Below are 24,504 nucleotides of genomic sequence, written 5' to 3' on the forward strand. Positions count from 1 at the left end.
TCATATATAATTGCTTTAAAGAAAGTGAGTACTTAGGAGTATATTTAGCAAACATATATAGGATCTGAATGCTGAATATTCTACAGTTTTGATGAAATAAAGGATATCTAAATAAATGAAGAAACATACTGTGTTCATGGGTTTGAAGAATCCACACAGAAATTATGTCAATTTTCCCATAAATTGGTCTGCAAATTTAAAACAATTTTCAGCAAGGCTTTTTGTACCCATAGATAAACTCATTCTAAAATGTATATGGACAGGCACAAGCCCTAGAGTAGCTAAAGAAATGTTCAAAAAAATAGAGAAAAGTCATGCTACCGCCTGGATGTGTGTCCTCACCCAAAACTCATGTAAAATTGTAATCCCCAATCTTGGATGTGGGGCCTGGTGGGAGGTGATTGGATCATGGGGGTGGTTTCTCATGAATGGTTTAGCACCATCGCCTTGGTGCTGTTGTCATCATAGTGAGTGAGTTCTCACAAGATCTACTTGTTTAAAAGTGTGTGGCACCCCCCAACCTGCTCTCTCTCTTTCTCCTGCTCCACCCGTGTGATGTGCCTGCTCCCCCTTTGCCTTCTGCCATGACTGTAAGCTTCCTGAGGCCTCACCAGAAACAGAAGCTGCTATGCTTTTTGCATAGCCTACAGAACCATGAGCCACTTAAACCTCTTTTCTTTATAAATTACCCAGTTTCAGGTATTTCTTTATAGCAGTATGTGAATGGACTAATATTCCCATATTAACACGTACTATATCCAAACAGTAATAAAGACAGTGTGGTACTGTAGAAAGAATAGACACATAGGCCAATACAACAGAATAGAGGATGTAGAAAGAGACCCAAGTCTGATTTTTGACAAAAACGAAAAAGAAGTTCAGTGCAGGAAGGATACCCTTTCCAACAAATTGTGCTCTAACAATTAGACATCCATAAATGAAAATTGAACCTGGACCTAAACCTCAAATATTATGCCAAAGTTAACTCAAAGTGGGGCACAAATTTAAACGCGAAATATAAAACTACAAAACTTTAAAAAGAAAACACAGGAGAAAATCTTTACGACCTAGGGCTTGGTAAAGAGTTCTTACACATGACATCAAAACCATGATCCATAAATAAAAAGGACCAATAAACGGTACTTCATCAAAATTTAAGTCTTTTGCTCAGATAATGCCTTTAATAACAGAATGAAAAGACAAACTACAGAATGGGAGGAAAATATTTGCAGACCACATATCTGTTAAAGGACTCATATCTAGAAAATATAAAGAAGTCTCGAGATTTAAGCATAGAAAACAGTCCAACTAGAAAATGGCAAAAAACATTTTACCAAAAAGGATAAACAGATAGAAAATAAGCACATAAAATGATTTTTCACCTTCATTATTGGTATTTGCCTAATCATATATCACTATACGCCTATCAAAATGTTTAAAATAAAAAATAGTGATAACACCAAATGCTGGCAAGGATGCAGAGAATCAACACACTCATAAATTACTGGTGGGAATATAAAATGCTAGAGCCACTCAGGAAACAGTTTGGTAGAGTCTTACAAAACCTAACATGCACCTTATGACCTAGCAATCACACTTAGACATTTATCCCAGAGAAATGGGCATTTATCTTCACACAATAAACTGTAAATTAATATTCATAGCAGCTTTAATTCTAATAGCCAAACCTGGGAATACTCTGGATGAATGGTTAAACAAACTGTGGTACAACCATACCAAGGAGTACTACTCAGCAGCAAAAAGAAATAAAGAACTATTGACACTTCACACCCCCAAAAACTTGGATGATTCTCTAGAGAATGATATTGAGTGAAAAATGTCAATTCCCAAAGGTTACAATGCTGTATCATTCCATTTGTTTAACATTCTTGAAATGATAAAATTATAGAAATAGACAACACATTAGTGGTTGCCAGTCATTAAGGAGGGAGAGCGGGATGGAAGCAGATTTGGTCAAAAAAGGGCAGCTTGAGGGAATTCTGAATAGGATAGATGGACTGTGTCAATATCAACATCCTGGTTATGATATTGTAGTATAGTTTTGAAAGATATTAACCAGTGGAACTGGTTAAAGGGAACATGGGACCTCTCTGTATTTTTTCCTAAAATTGCATGTAAATCTACAATTATCTCAAGATTAATAATGTAATTAAAATATTAGTTGCAGTTCTATATATTAACAATGAACACATGGAAACCAAATGTTTGACATGTAATCAAACTTACAATACCACTAGCAGTCACTCCAAAGCGGATGAAATAAATCTAACATGATATGTGCAGAGTGGCTGAATGTGAGTGCAAAGAGGTAACCCAAAGGAGGTTTTTTTTGGGTAATGGAATATTTTTGTATCTTCATTGTAGCTGTGGTTACACAAATCTTTAGATGGTGTAAAATTGTTAGGACTATATGTGTGCACACCCACACATTAATGCAGGTTTAAAAAAATATTCCAAGTGAAATCAGGCCTGTAGTCTGGTAAGCAGTAATGTATCAATTTTAATTCTTGATTTTGATATTATATTACATCACACAAGGTCTTTTTTGGTACTATTTTTGAAATTACCTGTGAGTCTATAATTATTTACAAGCAAAATGTTAAAAAATAGATGAGGCCAAGGAGAGGTTTCAGAAATGGCTGGAAGCAACAGGGTCTGCAAATGAATGGGGTTCTATCCAGTCTGGAACAATGGGTTTCTATGTGCCTTAAGTTTATATTTCTATGGCCCTTTCTTTTTCAAATATTACTAATTTTTTTCATTGTATTATACAAGGAATACATATAGACACACATTTGGATATACAGACATATAGAGCGAAGTAAAAAGTTTAAGTCTCCCTATTGTCTTGACCAGAACAATATAGAGCAATTTGATATATCTGCCCTGGCTTTTTCTTTTTTGTAGTAGAGGCAGTCTCACTCCATCTCACTCCATCGTACAGTGGCAGGATCATAGCTTACAGTAACATCGAACTCCTGGGCTCAAGCGATTCTCCCACCTCAGCCTCCTGTGTAGCTGGGACTACAGGCATATGCTACCACATCCCACTAATATAGTTTATTTTTTTGTAGAGACGAGGACCTTGCTAAACAGGCCCAGCCTTAAGTGATCCTCCCATCTCGGCCTCCCAAAATGCCGAGATTGTACGCCTATAATCCCAGCAATTTGGGAGGCCGAGGTAAGCGGATCACCTGAGGTCAGGAGTTCCAGACCAACTTGGCCAACATGGTGAAACCTTATCTCTACTAAAAATACTAAAAATACAAAAATTAGCCAGGCGTGGTGTCGCGCGCCTGTAGTCCCAGCTACTCAGGAGCTGAGGCAAGAGAATCGCCTGAACCTGCGAGGCAGAGACAGCAGTGAGCTGAGATCATCAGCCTGGAAGACAGAGTGAGACTTAGTCTCAAAACAAAACAAAAAAAAGAATAGAATAGAAAAGAGAAAAAGAAAGAAAAGAAAAACCGCGTCCAACCTCCTGCCCTGGCATTTTTTTTGATGCATGGATGTGTTGCGTTGTTGATAAAATCGTGATGTCCACACAATAACCTAGTGATTCTGGAACTGGCTTTTTTTTTTTTTTTTTTTTTTTTTTTGGGAGACTTTTTTTCTTTCTCCGTGCTGGTTTGTGGTGGAACCTGCGCTCACCCCATACTCCGTTGTATTTTAAGGTTTAACCACATGGTTCGATCTCCTGGACTTCCACCCGCCTCGGCCTCCAAATGGATTCCGGCCGGCTTTTTTTTTTTTTTTTCCTTTACCATGCAGGTAGGACAATTGCCCAATCAGTGTAAATGGATCCGCTGCGTTCCTTAAACGGTTACGTGGGATACCATAGAGATGATCAGGTGTGACGGTGAACAGGTATTTTGAGAGTTCTTAAATACCCACGTCAACCTTTGTTGTGAAAACTGGGATGGGGTCGGGTGAACCTAATTCTTGCCGACAGTTTTTCAAAAGTCATGACCATAACGAAGTGAGAGCATTTCCCCACATCATTAAAACAGTCTGAAAAAACGCTACTGGGTTTTGATTGGTTTACGTTTAATAAAGATTGAATGAAACCACCAAAGGGCTTTTAAGCACACTGGCAACAAACAAACAAAAAGGCCATAAACGAGCAAATGAAAACCCAAGACGACCTTGTGCAACCACCAGGGCAAACAATGCATTAAGAAGAGTGCTTAGAAAGGGAAGGACAATGGGGAAATTCGCCAATAAAGAGATATATGTGACTAGCAAATATACCAGAAAGGGAAAAATGCACGCATGTGGGCTTGATGGCACTCTGTAGCGCAGAGTTACTGCACCATGCGGACTAAAGAAAGGTACAATGGCTTGGCTGGCCAGTTTTCAGGGGAGACCGTGGGAGAAGGGAGGTGATATGAACAGGCAGAGGCTTCTGCACGTGCTTTCTGTACAGAATCTGCGTAGCGGTCCAGATTGTCCTCCTCCACTCCCGCTCCACCCTGAGAAATGGTACCAAAGCGATCCCTAGCAGCTCCGCCCTTCAATCCACTCCAGCCTCCGGAGGCGCCCGGAAAGAGGCGGGGCTGTGTGGGCGGGACGGGGCAGTGGGCGGAGCTGAGCCTGCGGGGCACGGCTAGTAGGCGGGGTCGCGGCGCTGACAGCCTCTCTGCGGCTCCCGGTTGGGGGCGTGGCTAAGCCAGCGGCGCAGCTATGCTGGCCGGGGGGGGCCCGCAGTGAGGAGGTGTGGAGGGGGCGGAGCTGTGCGGGATCATGGAGGAGGGGCCGAGGCAGCGGCCGCCTGAGCCCCACTCGGCCTGGGGAACACAAGGGCGGGGCGCGGGGCGCGGGGCGCGGGGGCGGGGCGGACGCGGCTCCGGGCGACCCGCTGGGTGCGTTAGTGCTCGGGTCCCGCCGCCCTGAGGCTCGCGCTCGTGCGGGTCAGTCGGTCGGCGGGGCCTGCGCGGGGCCCGGGCTCATGGCGGCGTCGGCGGCCCTGTCTGCGGCGGCGGCTGCGGCGGCCCTGTCTGGCCTGGCGGTGCGGCTGTCGCGCTCAGCTGCGGCCCGAGGCTCGTACGGCGCCTTCTGCAAGGGGCTCACGCGCACGCTGCTCACCTTCTTCGACCTGGCCTGGCGGCTGCGCATGAACTTCCCCTACTTCTACATCGTGGCCTCGGTGATGCTCAACGTCCGCCTGCAGGTGCGGATCGAGTGAGCGGCGGCGGCGGCGGAGGCCCGGCTGAAGGGGCGCCCGTGTCCCCGCCCGCCCCCGGCCGGGTCGCCGGCATGATGGAAAGCTGGGCCGCGGCGGGGGGCGGAGGCGGGGCGGCTCGGGCCCCTGGACTCTAGACCTACGCCGCCAGGGCACGAAGGCCCAGCCCTGGCCCCGGCCGCGGTCTCAGCCCGGGGGCCCTGGATCGCGCAGAAACGCACTGAACGGGCCCCTGCCATCGGGCTCCAGAAACTACCTGGGCTCGGCCGACCTGTTGCCTCATATTGGCCAAAGAGGGGGAAACCAGAAGGAGGGAATTCTGCTGCGGCGAATTGACTTTCCAGGCCCCGAGCAGAAAGGTAGGAGGTGACAGGTTGGAATGGGGGAGGGGCGGTGGCTCTGCCCTTCAGATGTCAGAGCGCCTTGGCAGTCAGGGGGAAATATGGAAGGCACCGGGGCAAACCAGCCCGAAGAGCTGGGGAGCCCAGGTGGGGAAAGGAAAGGCAGCCACAGGCTCTCCCCTCCTCCCCAGTCATGATTGCAGGATAGGGTGAGGGGCGGCCCCCTCCCACCCATGCCCCAGTGCCTGCCTCCCTTTCCGCAGAGGCCCCCAGGGTGTCCCCTGAACCTTGAGGAATGGAGGGTAATGGGCTGGGGGCGGCCCCGGGAAGGCCCTAGAGGAGCAACGATGCCCCCACCCTTCTCTTCCTCACCAGTCGGTGGGCATAGGGAGGACGGTTCTCTTCTAGGCTGAGCCCCGTATCTGTTCTCAGCCGTCAGCCCTGGGGCTCTCTGCAGCTCCTGCACAGCCCTTGGAAAAACTGTCTCCTGCCTTGTCTTTGGGGCCAGAGGACTGGTCTCTGCCTGCTCCCGCTGTCCCTCATGCTCCCCTGCCCCTACATGAGGGCACCCCGCAAGCTTTGCGTTTGAAGACAGGGAAGAGTGGGAGAGACGCATTCCTACCGTCCCCTCCCCCGCAGTCTTGCTCTTCCGCCATGTCAGCCCATGCTCCCTAAGGCCCCTGGCTAGCAAGGCCCTCCCAGGGCCAGAGTCCCATCCTCCAGCCCCAGACGGCCTCGAGAAGCCCACTGTGTATTGAAGTGATGTGGGAAAAAGAGACCTCCCTGAGCACACAGCAGCTCTCAGCCTGGGGTGGGCAGAGCAGATGGAGGAGGGGCTTGCAGAGGAGGCCATTCCTGGGGGAAGCAAGGATGTGTCTGGTGGCTAGGCAACTGAGGTCCCCATCTCTTTTTTTCTCTTTCAGGCATTGGCGTTTGTAGGCGGTGACCCGCCCCTTCTCTGGCCTTGCCAAGAGTCACATCCCTGCCCCGGGGCACCTCTGGCCCTGGACTTGCCTGGGCAGAGGCAGCGTGAAGGGCCTGAACAAGAGGAGAAGAAGGGCCTTCCTAGTAAAGGCACAGCATGGACAAAGGCTCACAGGGGTGGGGGTGCCAAGTGATCGAGTCCTGGCTTGGGCAGGAAGGTCTGAGTTCCCTGGGAACTGAAATCTGCTAGCAGCACTGTGAGAGAGGTGTATTTCCCCCTCCTAATGACAGAGGAAACTGAGGCTTCGGGAAGGGGGGGGATTTGCCCTTGACACGCAGATAGGAGGAGGAGGAACTGCGTGTGCCCCTGGGCCTGCAGGCCCCCACACCCCTCTCAAGTCTTCTCCAAGACCTGGCATGGTGGGAGGAGGGAGGAGGAAGTGGAGAGGGAAGCATAGGGCTCCTGGGGCACCAAGGGAGAAAGGGGCCCAGGGGTAGGGAATCTAGGAATCTCGCTTTCCTTGGAGCAGTACGGAAAGTCACAGGGAAGATCAGGAGGACAGACAGCTGAGATGGGAGACAGGAGAGATGAGCCTCAGGACCCCTGGGGAGCCAAGCTCTCCCCCACATCCTAGCCTCCCCACCCCACCTGGAGCTTCACCAAGGGCTCCTCAGCAATGAAGTGGCACAAGCCTCCCAATTTGGTGGGCAAGTGGGGGTGATCTTGGTGTTGTGGCTCCTGCAGACACGACATAACCAGGAGGGTGAAGGGATAAACCTGGGGTGGGCGGGGGCTGAGACCCATGGCATGACCCCAATTCTCTCTCCTCAAGCTCGACCCCCCATCCCCAGGATCACACAGGAGAATGTCATCCTCAAGGCTTGGATTGGTCCTGGGGGCCCCCGGGTGTGCTGCTAACTGGTGTACAATGGTCAGGAGCAGCCCAGAGGGGAGCCAGGAAGAGACCCTCACCCTTACCCTCTATCCCCATTTCCGCATCTCTTGCACTGGTACCCCGAGGGCCACGTTCTCAGTTCCTGGGACTGAAAACTGCAGCAGTCTGGCCAGCTCCAGGGACAGAGTGGCCCAGCCACCTACCATGTACCCTCCTCAGCTGCCCACTGGACTCAGGTCCTGAATGAAGCTGTCCGCCTGCCTCACCCCAGAAGAGGCTGGACAGTGGCTGCCTCGTGACCCTTGCAGTCTCCCACATCCAGGGCCTGTTGACATACCTCCTTGTCCCAAGTTTCTTGGGAACCCCTGACCCTGCTGGCCCCTCTCCACCCCAACCTTGTCCACCCTGGACCACCTCTGGGGGCCTTTCAGCCTGCTGGTCCCCCCAACAGATCTTTGGGGGCAGCCTCTATGGGACAAGAGTGACACAGGGCTGGAGGAGAAGAGAAGTGAGGAGCCTCCTTGTGTCTGATGCACAGATGTGGCCCTTTCAAACCCTGGTGTCACCCCCTGGGTGACTGGATCCCCAGCTCCAGCCTCTTCCTGGGCCAGCCAGGAAGGCTGGAGGAAAGCTCTTTGCTGAGTGCATGCATGGGAGTGTGGGGGGTGACTGAGCCCTCCCCATGCAAGGGGCTTGGCCTGGGACCCTGGAAGCTGCTTCCCTACTGGGAGAAAGGTGCGTCAGAGCCGCAGGGGTCTCTGCCCTCAAAAGATCCCCCACTGCAGGGAGCCCCACTCCATAAGAGGGTCACGGAAGTCCATGTCTGCCCACCCCCAGTGGCTTCTGGTGTGGCTGTATTGGCTTAGAGGGGCTGGCCAAGCCCTCAGCATCTGTTCCTGTCCCTGCTTTTTCACCCCTGCTGCCTGAAGTGGTAGCCCCGCCTTGCCACTTCTCTACCTCCCCTCCCCACCTCTTCTCTCCCGGATGGGGCCCTTGCTGCGTGATGGGGTCTCCATGCACTTTATTTATTTGCAGTCTGTTTTCTAGGCGGTGGAGCTTCTAGACACCGACCAGAATGACATACTTTTCTGTGTGTGATTCACTGTGTACTGGTCAGCACAGGCTGGCCAGAGAGATGTTCTTGTTTCTGGTGTTGTCACGTCTTCTTGTTTTCTCTAAGTTAAAAAACAAGTCCTTGGTTTAATACAGTAAAATCCCAACTGGAGGCCTCCCGTGTCTGGTGGGGGTGATGCAGTGGCCCCGGGTGGAGACAGGCCCCATGGTGAGGTCACCAGCTCCCATGGCCAGGAGCTGGCAGGGAGAAGCCTCTGAGGGCTAGGGCTGGGGGAGGCTGTGGCAGGGACCGTGTTTCCTGTTCAGAGGCTGTGCTGAGAACCGACTTGACCTGGACCACTGTCCCATGAGAAGCAGGCAGCATCCTAGCCTGGCCCGAGAGGTAGCTGCTTGTCCTGTTGACAACCTTTGTTCAACGACCCAAAACATAAATCCCCTTCCTTTTTAGAGTCTGGTGATCAAAAGTGTCTAAGTCAGTAGAATCCTGAGGGTGGACTAGGGTGAAGTGAACTGAAACAGACTTGACACAGGTCATTTTGTGTAGCACTGAGACTCCTCTCCCTGCTTGAGGCCACCTCCCACTGCCTCCCTGCCAGCAAGGTTACTGCAGAATCTTGGAGAAGATAAAGGACCTGGCCCTGGAAGCCTTCCCTTTCCCAACCTTGGAAGCAAATTCTGTCCCATCAGAGCCCCCCTCCCTAGTGGCTCCCACCGGAGAGAGCTCCCTAGTGGCTGCTGTAAGGGTTGGCAAGCAGGCAAAAGGCAGGGGAGGGAGGGCAGAGGGTAGTGTTAGAGGAAGCACCATAGGGCCCTGGGCGGGGGAGGCATCCTGAGGACACAGGGCTATGCTCAGACTCAGGAGTGAAGACTGGGTTTAGGGGCCCTGGGGGCACTCCTGTTGCCAAGGGCTACCCAGGGGTCAGAGCATCCTGACAAGGAGGACCCGTCCAAAAGCACTGGTGCTAATGCCCTATGGTATCTGCCACCACAAGAGAAATGGACCCCAGTGCTTGAGCTTCCCTGCCCTTTGTCTAGATGGTCCTCTTTATCCCCACTCCAGGGATCACGTGACTTGGCAAACCAAGATGGGAAATGATCCTCCCAGAGACTGGCTCCAGGGCCTCTTGAAGAGGGAGGACCACCCCTCCCATCCCTTCTACAGAGGAAAAGAAGGCAGGAAGGCTGGTTCTGCTCCAATGGGACCCCAGGAGACTAAAACCCTGAGCCCTGAGCCCAGCTCTTCCACTTACTACTGTGTGGTGCCAGGCAAACTGTGCACAACCTGGAGTTTTTAGTAAGGCTCCATTGGGATGCTTGTAAGCAGTGAATATGATGATGTCTGTTCATTGTTTGTCATCAGGTCTCACCTGGAGCAGCCTTGTTACTGTGGGGAAAAGGAACCAAGTGAAGGGAACCAACCTCTGATGATAGCCTGCCATGTGCCAGGCACCGTTCTAGGTGCTTTGCATTCCTAATCTCATCATAATCACACAACCACCTAACCATTATCCCCGTTTTACAGAGAAACCAAAGACAGGAACCAAGTCTGAAATAGAACCCCAAGAAGAAGCTCTTTTCCTGAGCTACCAGTGCCCCTTGGAGAGGCAGGGAATTGGGCTGGAAGAATGGTGGAATGGAATAGCAAAGATGGAAGATGACCCTGTCCTCTCTGGGTGAGGTCCAGAAGAAATCCAGGGCTTGGATGAGGGGTAGACCTGAGAGCCTTCTCCAAATGGAGCTCCCCAGTGGGAGCAGCTGTGGCCACCCTGAGTTGGGTCCACCTGTCTTCCTTCCATTCCACCTCCAGAGATTGATTGGGACCTAAGAGACTGAGTCAGGAGAGGGCAAGAAAGCAGCTAAGCGAGAAGTTTCAGGGCCACCAGATCAAATACATTGAGAAATGGGAAATATAAAGAGCATGCAAAATCACATCCTACTCCTACCCACCCCACTCCCAAGGGAAATTGCTGGGTTTTGGACGAATTTTCACTTTGTGTGCACCTTTTAGGTATGTAAAGCTACAAACATACTACTTAGAAATCTGATTCCACTACTTCATGTTTGTCTTACCATGTTATTATGTATTTTCCTACATCCAAAGCTACCTAGTATCTCTTTTGTATGAAGGTTTCATCATGTATCCCCCAGTGCCCTTTGGTTGTTTTTTTTTTGTTGTCATTTATTTTGGTGGGGGTTGGTTTGCTTTTTGTTATTGTTTTTCCTTGTTTTTACAAGTGATACAGTGACAGATGTTGTTGTGGATAAATGCTGTGGCACAGTCATCAATTCCTTGATATATATTCCTAGAAAGTGCACCAAACGGTATGCATGGCTTAGGGCTTTTGATACTCTCCAGAGTTTGGATACCAAGTTGCACTACTCACTGGAGTCAGGATGAGAGTTTTTTGAGACAATGGTGGCAATTCTGATTGAATAGATTAAAAAAATTATTACTACCTTTCATTGCCTCAAGCAGGGTGCATTTCCCTTCCTTCAAGATCAATATAATATTTAATCCATCACTTCTTTAAAATGTTTCCTTTAAAAAAAAAAGCCTACAGCACCTGGTATACCTGGCAGTCTCCCCTCCAAGTACTAACCAGGCCCAACCCTGCTTAGCTTCCAAGATCAGATGAGATTGGGCACATTCAGGGTGGTATGGCTATAGATGCATGTTTCCTTCTTGATCATCTCTATTTTAAGGCTAGAGCTAACTCTGTTTCCTAGCAGAGAGAACTTGATCCTTTCCTTCTACTCCACTTTACCTATCCCTGAGTCTCACAACGGGTTTGTCAATCTCTCAATTTGATAGGTTAAAATAGTTTATTTTGATATTTTATTTTGTATTCCTTTGAATATATAATCAGGATTAAATATTTTCATAGACCTATTGCTTAGTTGTCCTGTTTTTAACTATAGGGAGTAATTTTTTTTTAAAAAGGAAATGAGATATGCCTTTTATCATTCAGTGATGGGTAGCAACTTCAGGTGAGGATGTCAGTTTGAACTAACCTGAAAGAACACCGCCCTAATCCATTGCTTCCCCACCTTCTTTTCCAAACACACCATAACAATGGACAGCATATTTAAAAAATATTTTTAAAATAGTAGCCATTCTCAAAAGTATACCAGGAAACCTCTAAGACCCAGAAGCAGAAGGAATGCAGAGCAGTAAATGGGACCTGAAGCTTCACAGCCCTTGGAGGCTAGCAAGGGAAACAGGTCTGAGAAGCTAGGAAAGAGAGCTAAACTGTAGGCAGGTACTGAGGGAACTAGAACTAGGTGTTCTGTATGGATCTAGGAGGTAGGAAAATGTTTTCATCATGAATGAAAACCAGAATATCTTGACCTATCCACCTTGGGTCTCTCCTGAAAGTGAGTCCCCTGCTTAAACCATGGTTTGAAATGAAGTGAAACATCTAGACTCTTAATCCCTAATTCTGCACTGTGCTCAGTGCAGGGTCTGGATTTGTACCAATATGGAAAAAAACAAAACAAAACAAAAAAAACCTCAAGTGGTGAGTAGGATATGTACATACACAAAATATACCACTGGGCCCCTTCAGTTAAACTAAACAACGCTGAAGACAAAGGAAATATCCTAAAAGTCACTAGAGAGGAATGATACATTATCCATAAAAAGAAAAACATCATCCACAACAATGGGTGCCAGAAGACGATGCATCAGTAAGGGTTCAGTTGCAGAAAACAGAACTCACTGTAGCTATTTTAAACAGAAGTTCAATCGAACCATGGACCAGATGCTTACAAAATTATTTCGAGGCTGAAAGAAATGTAGGTTGGGCCTCTAAAAAACACTCCTAGGGTACCAAAACAGAACTGGCTCATTAAGGTAGGTAACACTTGTACTCAATTCAGATGGAAGGAAATTGGGAGCCCAACACTGAAGCTGTTAACTTCAAGAACACATCCCTGTAGCTGTGATTCAGAGATCAGAAATCTGCTGTCATATCACAACCACCTTTTGACATCATGAAGCTAGTTACTACACAAAGGAACACTGAAGCAGGAAAACATAAAGTCTGCATGACTGTATTCACAAGCAGAAAGACCCAAAGAAGCAGGAAGGTGGCTGCTGCTTCCCATGCATCATTTCAGTCTCACCCAAGAGTACCTAACTGGTGGGATATCATTCATATTCAGAACCTCCTACTACAGGGTAATCTGAGAAATATAGATTTAGACTTTTCTGACTGTGAAGTCCAGGAAGGCACATTAGGGGACTGGGATGGATACTTAGTCTCGATATTCCATATGTGTCACAATTAATGTCTTCAAAGCATGACAAGAAATCTATAAGCCTAGAACTTATGAAAAAATGTGAAATGAGCATCTTCGGACACATAGAAGAACTTGGACATTTTACTATCCATCAACTCTCACTGAAACAATTACTGAAAAAATCTATGTTAGCAATAAGAATGAGAAACCCACAAGGAAGGAATGGAAGTCAAGAAATAACAGCAAGTAAATAGTAATTAAAATGAGTTTAAAAATCTCAACATACATTGATGGTTAAGCAAACAAGGAAGGAGAAAAAAAACATATTTATTGAGAACTTACTTTGTGTCAGGTACTGCTCTAAGCACATTACATATACTAAATAATGTAATACCGTGACCCTAAAACAGAAACTTACATTATCGCTGTTTATAAACATGAGGAAACTTGGGCTCAGAGCGGTAAAGAAACTTGCCCAAGGTCACACACCTGGTGGAGCAAAGATTTGTGCCCAGATAGTTTTTCTCTTGAGTCTGTACTCTCAGTCTGTACTCACACTTATAAAAAGAAGCATGGGTAGAAGGAAATGTATGGAGAAGGGGAGGAGAAAAGTTTTCTGTGCACTCATAACAAGCTTATACTAAAATTCAAAACAATAACATGAGAATTGTGGAGATAGAGTGCTGAGGGAAGATAACATGGGTAAGGCTTTTGTTTTGTCAGGAAGAGAATTGAGCTGCTGAACAATTCGAAAAAATATAATTTTTAGTGTGCATGTTTAAAATTTAAGGTTAGGAAGATTCTGGGAAGGTGGTGGAGTAGGAATCAGTCTCCCCACTGAGACAAAAATTGCACTGACAGACCCTGATATAGCTATTTTGGAACTCTTGAGTATATTGAAGACTTTCAATTTCCATGGGAAAGTTTGGAGGTAAAGTGTGTTCTTAGTCCACTAGCAACTATCTATCCAGCAGCCCCAGCCCTGTGGCAAGCACAGTTTCCACATAGCTTACACGAGCAAGGGTGGGCAAAAAGGAACTTGCCCTCCCAATATTGCAGATCTGTACTCAGATAGCTGATTGCTGCTCCTGATCACAGACTTGCAGACAAAGAGGTGGGTGACCATTATTGTTGCACCTCTCTCCATTGTTGCAAGTCCCTCCCCCTCTGGCTGAAGCAACTTCCCAAGATTTAAAGGGTTAGCACCACTTTTCCTTTTCCTTCCTTCATTTTTCCCGTTTCTCTTTTGGAAGCCAGAGATTAAAGACTAGGACATTCAAAAACAACTGCACATATGGAGGAAATTAGAAAGTGACTGCACATGCACAGGGAAAGCTGCAGGCTCAGTAAAAACCTGAGAAGATCTTAAGTTTACACCCCAGGCTAATCTTTGGCAAAGAAAAAACCTACAGCAATAAAAAGAACCACAATAAATAAAAACAATAACAAAAAACAGCAAACACCAAGGAAGGGGAAGAATCTGATTTCCAAAGTTCTCACATTATTAGATTCAAATGTCTAATTTTCAACAAAAAATCACAAGGCATACAAAGAAACAGGAAAGTATGGCACATTCAAAGGAAAAAATAAATCGACAGAAACAGTCCCTGATCTAGTAGATATGACAGCAAATCTACTAGACAAAGACTGTAAAACAACTCTCTTAAAAATGCTCAAGAACTAAAGGAAGATGTGGAGAAAATCAAGAAAGTGATGCATGAACAAAATGGAAGTATCAAGAAAGAGATAGAAAGCCTAAGAAAGAAACCAAAAATAGACTGTGGAGACAAAAAGTACAAAAACTGAAATAAAAAAAAATCAGAAGAGGGCTTTAAAGGCAGACTTGAGTGTGGCAAAAGAAAGAATCAGCAACCTTGAAGACAGGACAATGGAAATTATCAAGTCTGAGGAACAGGTAGATAAAAGATTGAAGAAAAGATGAACAGAGCCTGAGAGACTTGTGGACAACACCAAGCCCATCAACATATGCATTTGGGAAGTCCCAAAAGGAAAGGAGAGAGAGAAAGGGGCAAAGGAAATATTTGAAGAAATAATGACTGAAAACTTAACAAATTTTATGAAAGACATGAATATAACCCTCCAAGAATCTCAATGAATGCCAAGTAAGATGAACTGAGAGATACCCCGAAACCAAGGCACCTTATAATGAAACTGTCAATAGACAAAGACAGAAAAATCTTGAAAGCAGCAAGAGAAAAATGACTCATCACATACAAGTGATCCTCAATTAAACTGTCAGCAATTTTCTCTTCAGAAAATTTAGATGCCAGAAGGCTGTGAGCTGATATATTCAAAGTGCTAAAAATATGTTGACTAAGAATGCTATATCTGGCAAAGTTATTCCTCAAATATGGGGGAGAAATTAAGATATTCCCAGATAAACAAAAGCTAATGTTACCACTACACCTGTCCTGCAAGAACTGCTCAAGAGAGTACTGCAGAGTGAAATGAAAGGATACTAGATAGGAACTCAAAGCTGTATGAAGAAATAAAGATTCCTCCCTCCTTTCCTCCCCTATTCCCTCTTCTCTCTTTTCCCTCCCTTTCTCTCCTTTCTCCTCCCTTCTCCTTCATCCTTCCTCTTCCTTCTTCTTCCCTCGGATCCCGCCTGCCTCTGCTTCCCTCCTCTCCTTCCTTTCCCATCCTCTCCCCTCCCAACCCCCATCCTGCTCCTCCCACGGCTGTGGTCACAAGGGGGCGCCGCGGGATTTAAGCTTAATCTGCCTGGTGCTCAGCACAGCAGCCTGGCTGTGGGGCGTGCAGACTGAGCTAGTCTTGGGGTCCTGCAGAAGGGGGCTGGAGGGATGCCCACAGCCACCCCGCCATGAGCTTGGGGCTGCAGGAGGCACAGGAGGCCCAGCTGACACTGGAGACGGTTATCCGGACACTGGAGAGAAGCGTCCTGGGCCATGAGAAGGGCTTGGGCACGCGGGACCTGGCCCAGGACCCTCAGACCATCATCTTACCTGCCCCAATCAGGGAGATTGTCACCGGCAACCTCTTCTGGCATGAGAGCCCAGCCCCACTGCGGGCCACAGAGATGGCACTGCTGCTGTCGCTGCAGAAAAAGAATCAGCTGCTGGAGCAGGAGCTGTCGCGCGTGGAGGACTTGCTGGCCCAGAGCCACGCCAAGCGTGATGAGCTCACCATTAAGCACAATGCGCTGGAGCAGGCTGTGCCTCTGGAGTCTGGGGAGCTGGAGATTCCGGAGCCCGGGGGCTGGTACAGCAGAGTGTGGAGTTGTGGAGGCAGCTGCAGGAGGAGCAGGCCTCCTACTGGCCGCAAGCTGCTGGCCTACCAGGAGGGCCAACAGCGGCAGGCCCGGCTTGTACAGCAGCTGCAGGCCAAGATTCTCCAGTACAAGAAGAGGTGCTCGGAGCTGGAGCAGCAGCTGCTAGAGAGATCCGGAGAGCTTGAGCAGCAGCGGCTGAGGGACACAGAGCACAGCCAAGACCTGGAGAGCGCCCTCATTCGGCTGGAGGAGGAGGAGCAGAGGAATGCCAGCCTTGTCCAGGTGAATGCCATGCTCCGAGAGCAGCTGGACCAGGCAGGCTCGGCCAGCCAGGCTCGGCCAGCCAGGCTCTGAGTGAGGACATACGAAAGGTGACCAGCGACTGGACACGCAGCCGCAAGGAGCTGGAGCAGCGGGAGGCGGCAGGGAGGCTCGAGGAGGAGTCCTTCAACGCCTACTTCAGCAACGAGCACAGTCTCTTGTTACTCCTCTGGAGGCAGGTGGGGGTCTGGTGACTCGTCAGCGAGGTGAAGATGTCCACCGAGAGGGACCTGCTGCAGCTGGGAGGGGAGCTGGCCTGGACATCATGCACTGTCCAGGAGGTGGGCCTGGTACTGAGCACGGGCCTGGTACTGAGCACGGGCCTGCGGCTGGCAGAGAGCGGAGCTAAAGCGGCCCTGGAGAAGCAGGCCCTGCTGCAGGCCCAGCTGGAGGAGCAGCTGCGGGACAAGGTGCTCCATGAGAAGGACCTGGCCCAGCAGCAGATGCAAAGCGACCTGGACAAGGCCGACCTCAGTGCCAGAGTGACAGAGCTGGCCCTGGCAGTGGAGCGTCTTCAGAAGCAGAATCTGTAGTAGGATTAGGTCAACAAGCCCCTTGGCAAGCCTGAGGCCCTGGAATCCCTGCGGCTACAGGAGCAGGTAGCCCTGGAGACAGAGGATGGAGAAGGGCTGCAGCAGACCCTGAGGGACCTCGCACAGGCAGTCCTGTTGGACACTGAGACGGCGTCCAGCTGAGCGGCTCCGAGCACACCGCAGACGCGTCCGAAGGCAGCCTGCGGGGCTCTCAGGCCAGCGGATCCCGTCCCCACTGCAGTGCTCCTCGCTGGGTAGCAGCCGTTCGCCCCGCCGAGGCCGGTCCCTGGCTATCTCAGACTCCTCCAGGCTCGCCCTGATCCACTCTGCCCTGCACAAGTGCCAGCTGCAGGTCCAGGACATGCGTAGGCACTATGAGGCAAACCAGGACCTGCTGGGCACCCTGTGGAAGCAGCTTAGCGACAGCGAGGTTGAGCGGCGGGCCCTAGAGGAACAGCTCCAGCACCAGCGGGACAAGACGGATGGCGCCATGCAGGCCCAAGAGGACGCCCAGCGCGAGGTACAGAGGCTGCGGAACGCCAATGAGCTCCTGAGCAGGGAGAAGAGCAACCTGGCCCACCGTCTGCAGGTGGCCCAGCAACAGGCCAAGGACCTTCTGAAGGAGCGGGAGAAGCTGCAGGCTGCCCAGGAGGAGCTGCGGCGCCAACGGGACCGATTGGAGGAAGAGCAGGAGGACGCCGTGCAGGATGGTGCACGGGTGCGCCAGGAGCTTGAGCGCAGCCATAAACAACTAGAGCAGCTGGAAGGGAAGCGCTCAGGCCTGGCCAAAGAGCTGGTGGAGGTGAGGGAGGCGCTGAGCTGCCCCACACTGCAGCGGGACATGCTGCAGGCCGAGAAGGCCGAGGTGGCCGAGGCGCTGACCAAGGTTGAGGTTGGCCAGGTGAAACTCGAGCTCTCCGTGACCAAGCTGAGGGCAGAGGAGGCCTCCCTGCAGGACTCCCTGTCCAAGCTGAGCGCCCTCAATGAGAGCCTCGCTCAGGACAAGTTGGATCTGAACCGCCTTGTCGCCCAGCTGGAGGAAGAAAAGGTAGCCCTGCAGGGCCGGCTGCGGCAGGCGGAGCAGGAAGCCTCCGCTGCGCGGGAAGAGCAGGAGCTGCTGGAGGAGCTGCGATTGGAGCAGGAGTTGGCGCGGCAGGGCCTGGAGGGCTCCCTGCGAGTGGCAGAGGAGGTCCAGGAGGCGCTGGAGCAGCAGCTCCACACGCTGCGCCGTGAGCGCAGCAGGCTGCAGGAGCAGCTAGCCCAGCTCTGCCAGCAGCTGAGCGGGCGGGAGCAGGAGCTGGAGCAGGCTCGGCGGGAGGCACAGTGGCAGGCGGAGGCGCCAGAGCCAGTGGCCCAGGAGAAGGAGGCGCTAGCCAAGGGGCACACTGGCCTGGTTATGCAGCTGGCGGCCGCGGAGCGTGAAGGCAGGACCCTGCCAGAGGAGGCCACACGCCTGCGCTTGGAGAAGAAAGCCCGGGAGGGCAGCCTGTTTGAGGTGCAACGGCGCCTGGCTCAGCTCGAGGCCCGCCGGGATCAGCTGGAAGCCGATGGGCAGGCCCTGCTGTTGGCCAAGGAGACCCTGACTGGGGAGCTGGCGGGCCTGCGGCAGCAAATAATAGCTACAAAGGAGAAAGCCAGCCTAGACAAGGAGCTGATGGCCCAGAAGCGGGTGCAGGCTGAGCAGGAGGCCCAGGCCTCTCTGCGGGAGCAGTGGGCAGCCCATGAGGAGGACTGGCAGTGAGTCCAGCGCGAAAAGGAGGCAGCATGGCGGGAGCTGGAAGCCGCTTTCAGAGAATAATGGTTTTGAGTCCTGCTCCACAAAAAGAGCACTCTGTGGTAGGTAGTTTGTGGTAAGCCATATACCTGCCCTGCTCTGAGAAATTCACTGTGATCATTACTTCAGAGCGCTGAGTAGTCCTGCATTAAAGAACCTTGTTTACATTTCTTTGGTCCAGTTTCTCACACTAAACACAGAACCTTTGTTATGTCATCCTATTAACAGTTACATAGAACATTGAGTTAAAATTTCAAACTAAATTAAAATACATTATCACAGGCAGAATGCAGTAGCTCATGCCTGTAATCCCAGCACTTTGAGGGGCCGAGGCAAGAGGATCACTCGAGCCCAGGAGTTCAAGAGCAGCCTAGGCACCATAGTGAGACCCTGCCTTTACAAAAAAATAGCGATTATTGTGCCACTGCACTCCAGCCTGAGCAATAGAACAAGGCTGTTTCAAAAACAAAAAGAATTATCACAGATTAGGACTTTGTACTTACTTTTTTTTGTTGTTGTAATTTGTTTTTGTTTTTGTTTTTTTTGAGACAGAGTTTGGCTCTTGTTGCCTAGGCTGGAGTGCAATAGCATGATCTCGGCTCACCGCAACCTCCGCCTCCCAGGTTCAAGCAATTCTCCTGCCTCAGCCTCCCGAGTAGCTGGGATTACGGGCGTGCACCACCACGCCCGGCTAATTTTGTATTTTTAGTAGAGACAGCATTTCTCCATGTTGAGGCTGGTCTTGAAGTCCCAACCTCAGGTGTTCCGCCCGCCTCGGCCTCCCAAAGTGCTGGGATTACAGGCTGAGCCACCGTGCCTGGCCTGTACTTACATTTGTTAATGAGGCTGTTTTAGTTTTCCGTTCACCATTGCAGTAACTGCCATTTCTCAAGGTACACTCTCTCCTGACTCCATACTCCATGTAGAGAAATAGTCGTATAACAGAGTACTGCACTTAGAATCTAGAAACCTGTGTTTAAATTCTTGTGTCACCATTTACAAGCCATGTCATCTTGAATATGCTACTTAATCAGTGCCTCAGTTTCATCTGAAAATTGGAAATGACAGCTATCTAACCTGCATAGCTCTCTGCTACATTGCTGCGAAGATCAGAGATGGCACATATGAAGTGACCTAAGTCTGTAAGATGATTTCAAATAACAATATGTTTACTCGAGGCTTAGCTCAGAGTTGTTTCTAAGCAGACATGGATCAATTTCCTTACATTTGCTTTACAGCCACAGATTACAGCACTAACCCAGCAAATAACCTGACCATCATAAGGAAGTCCTGGCACACGTGTGAGTGTAGGGACACTCATGATACAAGTGCATCAGCATTTTATGTGGCAGACACCTTCCCCTGTCATAGATCTTTTTTGCTGTAACTAAGTCAGGAGAGGGAGGAAGCCATCATTTAACTCTCTTCCCTTTTTTCTGTCCATGAGAATGAGACAAAAACAGGATTCCACAGCCATACCAATCCTGATTAGAAGGGTGTAGTAACCAGTTACATTGCCTGACACTGGACCAGGAAACTGGGATAATTGTCAGTGTCCTCTTTTGCCCCTACTCTAGGATATTAGATTGCTAAATCACTGTCAATATACCCAGCTGATGAAATGAGGCCCATGGGACCACCAGAGTTAATATTGGGAGTGAATATAGGAACATACACTAACGCCTCCTTTGGTAGACAAGCAGGGTACCAGAGTACCAAGGACCTACTGAAATAGCTCAGGCTTCTTTGAAAAGAGAAAAGGCAGAGCATGTGCAAAGGCCTGCTATTTCTGGCCAGTTTCCTCACTCAAACTATAGAGTAACATCAATGTCTCTCGAGTTTTGTGGTGCATTGCTGTCAAAATTATCAGGGATAGCATCTACCTGTAAGATAACAAAACAGTTACAAAAACAATTTAAATGGGAACTTATATGCTTAAAACATTGTTCAATAAATATTTTAAACCACTGTCATCAACATTAGTGAACGTATTTCACGTGACCAATAGATCATAGACACAAGGTGATGGTAAACATAATGCCTTGCTACAAATACTGTTAAAATGTGTTCAAAAATGTCATTTGCACACCCAAATTTAATGCACTCATAGCATTAGATTCAAAGATTTTTAAAAATAAATTGGCCGGGCGTGGTAGCTCACACCTGTAATCCCAGCACTTTGGGAGGCCAACGTGGGCAGATTACCTGAGGTTAGGAGTCTGAGACCAGCTGGCCAACATGGTGACACCCCATCTCTATTAAGAATAAAATTAGCCAGGTGTGGTGGCAGGCTCCTGTAATCCCAGCTACACGGGAGGCTGAGGCATGAGAATCACTTGAACACAGGAAGCATAGGTTGCAGTGAGCCAAGATCGCGCCACTGCACTCTAGCCTGGGCGACAGAGTGAGACTCTGTCTCAAATAATAATAATGATAATAATAATAATAAAAAATAATGATAATAACTATTCTTGCCCAGTAGGACTTCGCAATGTAATGAGAATAAAAGAGAACAATAACAAGTTTTAAATAAGCTGTGATAAAGGATATAAAACAAGTTCAAAAATTGGATTCCCTGAAGGGAGAAAATTTCAGAATTAGAGAAAAGAAGGACATTTCTTGGAGGAAGTCAGATTTGAGCTGGGTTGTGAAAGAAGACAAAGATTTAACCTGGCAAATGTGGGGTTTGGGCAAGAGCAGAGAGAAAGGAAAAACAACACAAGTGAGGGGAAGAAGAAGCAAAACCATAACATTCAATATCCAGGCCTGGGGAACAAGCATGAAATAAAGTTGTAAAAATAACCTCAACTGGGAAAAGGGTCTAAAAATATCAAGTCAAATTAGGGCTTTAATTTATCTATGATAGAGAGGCATACAAACCTTTTTGCTTATTGGAAGTGTTATAGTCCTTATTTGATACTTTATAATTACAAAAATAATACATGTTCATTATAGAAAAAGTAGAAAAAAATAAGCACAATGCATAATCTAAAGACAACCATTGACCACATTTTCATATTTACTCTGATCCAGGTGTTTTTTTTCTCTGCAAAAGTATATATGCCTTGTTCCAAAAGTAAAATTTAACATTGTGTGTAGTATTCAAATAACACATGGTGATCATAAACATTTTTATAGAACAAAAGACTACTGAAAGGGAAATACATAATCTAAAAGATTGGATGTGCCATAATTTATTGACCTAATTCCACATTGTTGGGCATTTAGCTTTTATCCAAATACATTGCCTATTTGCCTGATTTTATTTCTGTAGGATAAACTTCTAGGAGTGCAATTTCTTGTTCAAAGTTTTTTTTATGAGAATAAGCCATTGAGCTGTAAATCAGCTTTCAAGTTTTTTAAATACCTACTTCATTGGTATCCATTTTTCAATTGGCATCTTCCAACTGTCAATACCTGTACTACTCTCATGGTTACTTCCCCCTCATTCACTTTCATTGAGGAATGAAGCACCAGGCTCCCATCTGTCTATCCAACACCACTTCTGTCAGTATTCAAGTTGTGATCCATAGCGCCCTCTGACCTCTCTCTACCCTGACTCCAAACTAGTGTACAACCACACGCCGACTAAACCTTACTCCACATTCCATGTCAAACTCCCACTCTCCCAATTCTGTTTATTTTCCCTCCCAAATAGTATTCAACACAACAGTGCAGACAGATTAAAATGCTTGTATCGTATGATAGAAGGCATTTCGATACAATAGGGACAAAGTGGATTATACAGTTAATGGCAAGGAACAAGTAGGTAGCCATTATTGAAACTAAATATAGATCCCTCTCTCAGTTTGTGCACCTCAATCAATTACAGGCAGACTGGAAGTTTAGATATAAATAAATAATAATGTTCATAGGAAAAGCTAAGTGAATACTCATGTGAATTATGAATTGGAATGAGTTCTTACTGAACCCAAAAGCCCCATGGACAAGATGGACATATTTAATACAAAAAATTGAACAGCATGAAACAAAGCTAAAAGACTGTCCTGTGGAAATAACTGCAAAATATTTATATACTAATTTTCCTAATAAAATCTTAATTTTCCTAACATAAAAGTAGCTGTAATGCCACTAACACATAAATAATTCTAAGAAAATAAAAGTTGCAGTGATCTCATTAAGACGTAAAGAAATTCCAAATAAAATTATGAGACTGCTTTTCACTTCTAACATTGGCAAAGATTTCAGGTTGATCATATTCCTATCCTTGCTAATACTGGCAAACAGGCAGTCTCGCAGCCTGTTGCTAAGAGTATCAATTAGTACAATACAGCCAAAAGATAATTTGATAATACCCATCAAAATGGTAGCTATCTGGACTGTGATGATGGTTACATGACTCTGTAAATCTACCAAAAAGTCAATGAATTATACCCTTAAAATGAGAAAATTTTATGGTATGTAAATTGTACCTCGATAAAGCTTTTTTTTAAGTTTAAAATGCACATCATTTGAGATAGCAATTCTACTTCTATGAATGCATAATACTGGAAAACGGTGAGGTTTTTTTTAACCTGAAAAATAAAGTTATAGAATTATATAAAGTCCAGTAATTATCAATGTTAACCATATTGTTTAAATAGTAGAAGAACAAATATACAATTTTTACTTTTTTTGTTTTGTTTTGTTTTGTTTTTGAGACGTAGTTTCACTCTTGTTGCCCAGGCTGGAGTGCAGTGGCGCCATCTCTGTTCACTGCAACCTCTGCCTCCCGGGTTCAAGCAATTCTCCTGCCTCAGCCTCCCAAGTAGCTGGGATTACAGGTGCCCACCGCCACGCCCAGCTAATTTTTGTATTTTTAGTAGACACAGGGTTTTGCCATGTTGGCCAAGCTGGCCTCGAACTCCTGACCTCAACAATTTTTACTCTTAGCAACATAAATCACTATTGATATTAGAACAAGAGAACCTGCACAGTCAGGGGAGTGGGACTTCAATTTTCACTCTACATCTACTCTACAGATCACATTAGAGAGGCTGGATTAATACAAGAAAAGCAAAATTGAAAGCCCACGAGGATAAGAGACTATCCCCAAACTCATGCAAATGTTACTTTGATAGCTTTCAATCCATGAGATGTTTTATCTTCTTCCGCAACTGCAGTAACTTTTTGTCCAACTTTCAGAGCCACATTGTCAGTGACAACATCACTACTGAAGTAGATCAATTGATTAATCAAGCCATAATCACTAGAGAAACTTGTCACAACTCCCCGCACAGTTTTCAATGTGGTGTCATCTATGGGATTAGCAAACAACAGTTTACATTAATCTCAAAAGCAAACACCCATTACAAATAAGTCCTACCAGAGGAAGATATGGTAGACAATCATCTACTTCTAGAAATAGAATGACCTGGATTTGAGATACAGATTACAAAAAGCGTAATGATCACCTATGCAGGATTCGGGAGGCAGAGTGCCCAGGTTCACATCCTGCCTGGCACCACCACTTCTCTGTATGGCACAGTGGCCTCACCACAGGCACTGGGGGGCCGTAGTTAAGAACACTGAGTCTGGAGCCAGACTGCTTGGGTTTCAATCCCTACATGTACCATCTGCGTAAACCTGCATACCATCTCTTAACCTCTCTGACTCTGTTTTCCTCTGTCAAACAAAGACAGTTAACAATTTCTGCATGATTTCTGCAGTGAAAATTAATGGACACGCATAGATCAACTGCTTAGAACTGTGAGTGCCTTGCATAGGTTAGAATGTAAATGTTGTTGCTATCATCATATCTGCATATGAAGAGTCCTTAAATGACCACTGTTATTATGTAACTTCATCATTATCATCAACACAATGAGCAGCAGCATCTGAAGATTCTTAAACATCTCCCCAGAGCACTAAAAGATATCAGCAATTTAAGTCTAGCCCCAAAGTGCATCTGAATCACCAACAAGTGTGGTTTTTTTTTTTTTTTTT

The 24,504-nt window shown here is 47.4% G+C and overlaps 2 protein-coding genes and 2 pseudogenes across 2 annotated transcripts; 2 read left to right on the forward strand and 2 right to left on the reverse strand.

The window, feature by feature from the left end:
• Positions 1-4,751: 4,751 nt before the first annotated feature.
• Positions 4,752-10,896, forward strand: SMIM10L2A (small integral membrane protein 10 like 2A). The gene is made up of 2 exons (XM_032757680.2): positions 4,752-5,559; positions 6,465-10,896. The coding sequence occupies exon 1, from the start codon at positions 4,967-4,969 to the stop codon at positions 5,201-5,203; it is 237 nt and encodes a 78-aa protein (XP_032613571.1). The 5' UTR covers positions 4,752-4,966; the 3' UTR covers positions 5,204-5,559; positions 6,465-10,896.
• Positions 10,897-10,987: 91 nt separating this feature from the next.
• Positions 10,988-11,105, reverse strand: LOC116812400 (5S ribosomal RNA; annotated as a pseudogene).
• A 5,825-nt stretch (positions 11,106-16,930) lies between these two features.
• LOC116811197 (rootletin-like) lies at positions 16,931-18,525 on the forward strand (the record flags this gene model as incomplete). Its single annotated transcript, XM_058441357.1, is given in 2 exon segments — positions 16,931-16,991; positions 16,994-18,525. Coding segments are annotated over 2 exon segments (1,593 nt in total), but the record flags the coding sequence as incomplete, so codon positions are not given.
• Positions 18,526-20,369: 1,844 nt separating this feature from the next.
• Positions 20,370-24,504, reverse strand: part of LOC116811198 (tRNA (guanine-N(7)-)-methyltransferase non-catalytic subunit WDR4-like) — a 68,086-nt pseudogene continuing 63,951 nt past the window's right edge.

Source organism: Hylobates moloch, unplaced genomic scaffold (assembly GCF_009828535.3).
Source record: "Hylobates moloch isolate HMO894 unplaced genomic scaffold, HMol_V3 SCAFFOLD_7, whole genome shotgun sequence".
Classification (NCBI taxonomy): Eukaryota; Metazoa; Chordata; class Mammalia; order Primates; family Hylobatidae; genus Hylobates; species Hylobates moloch.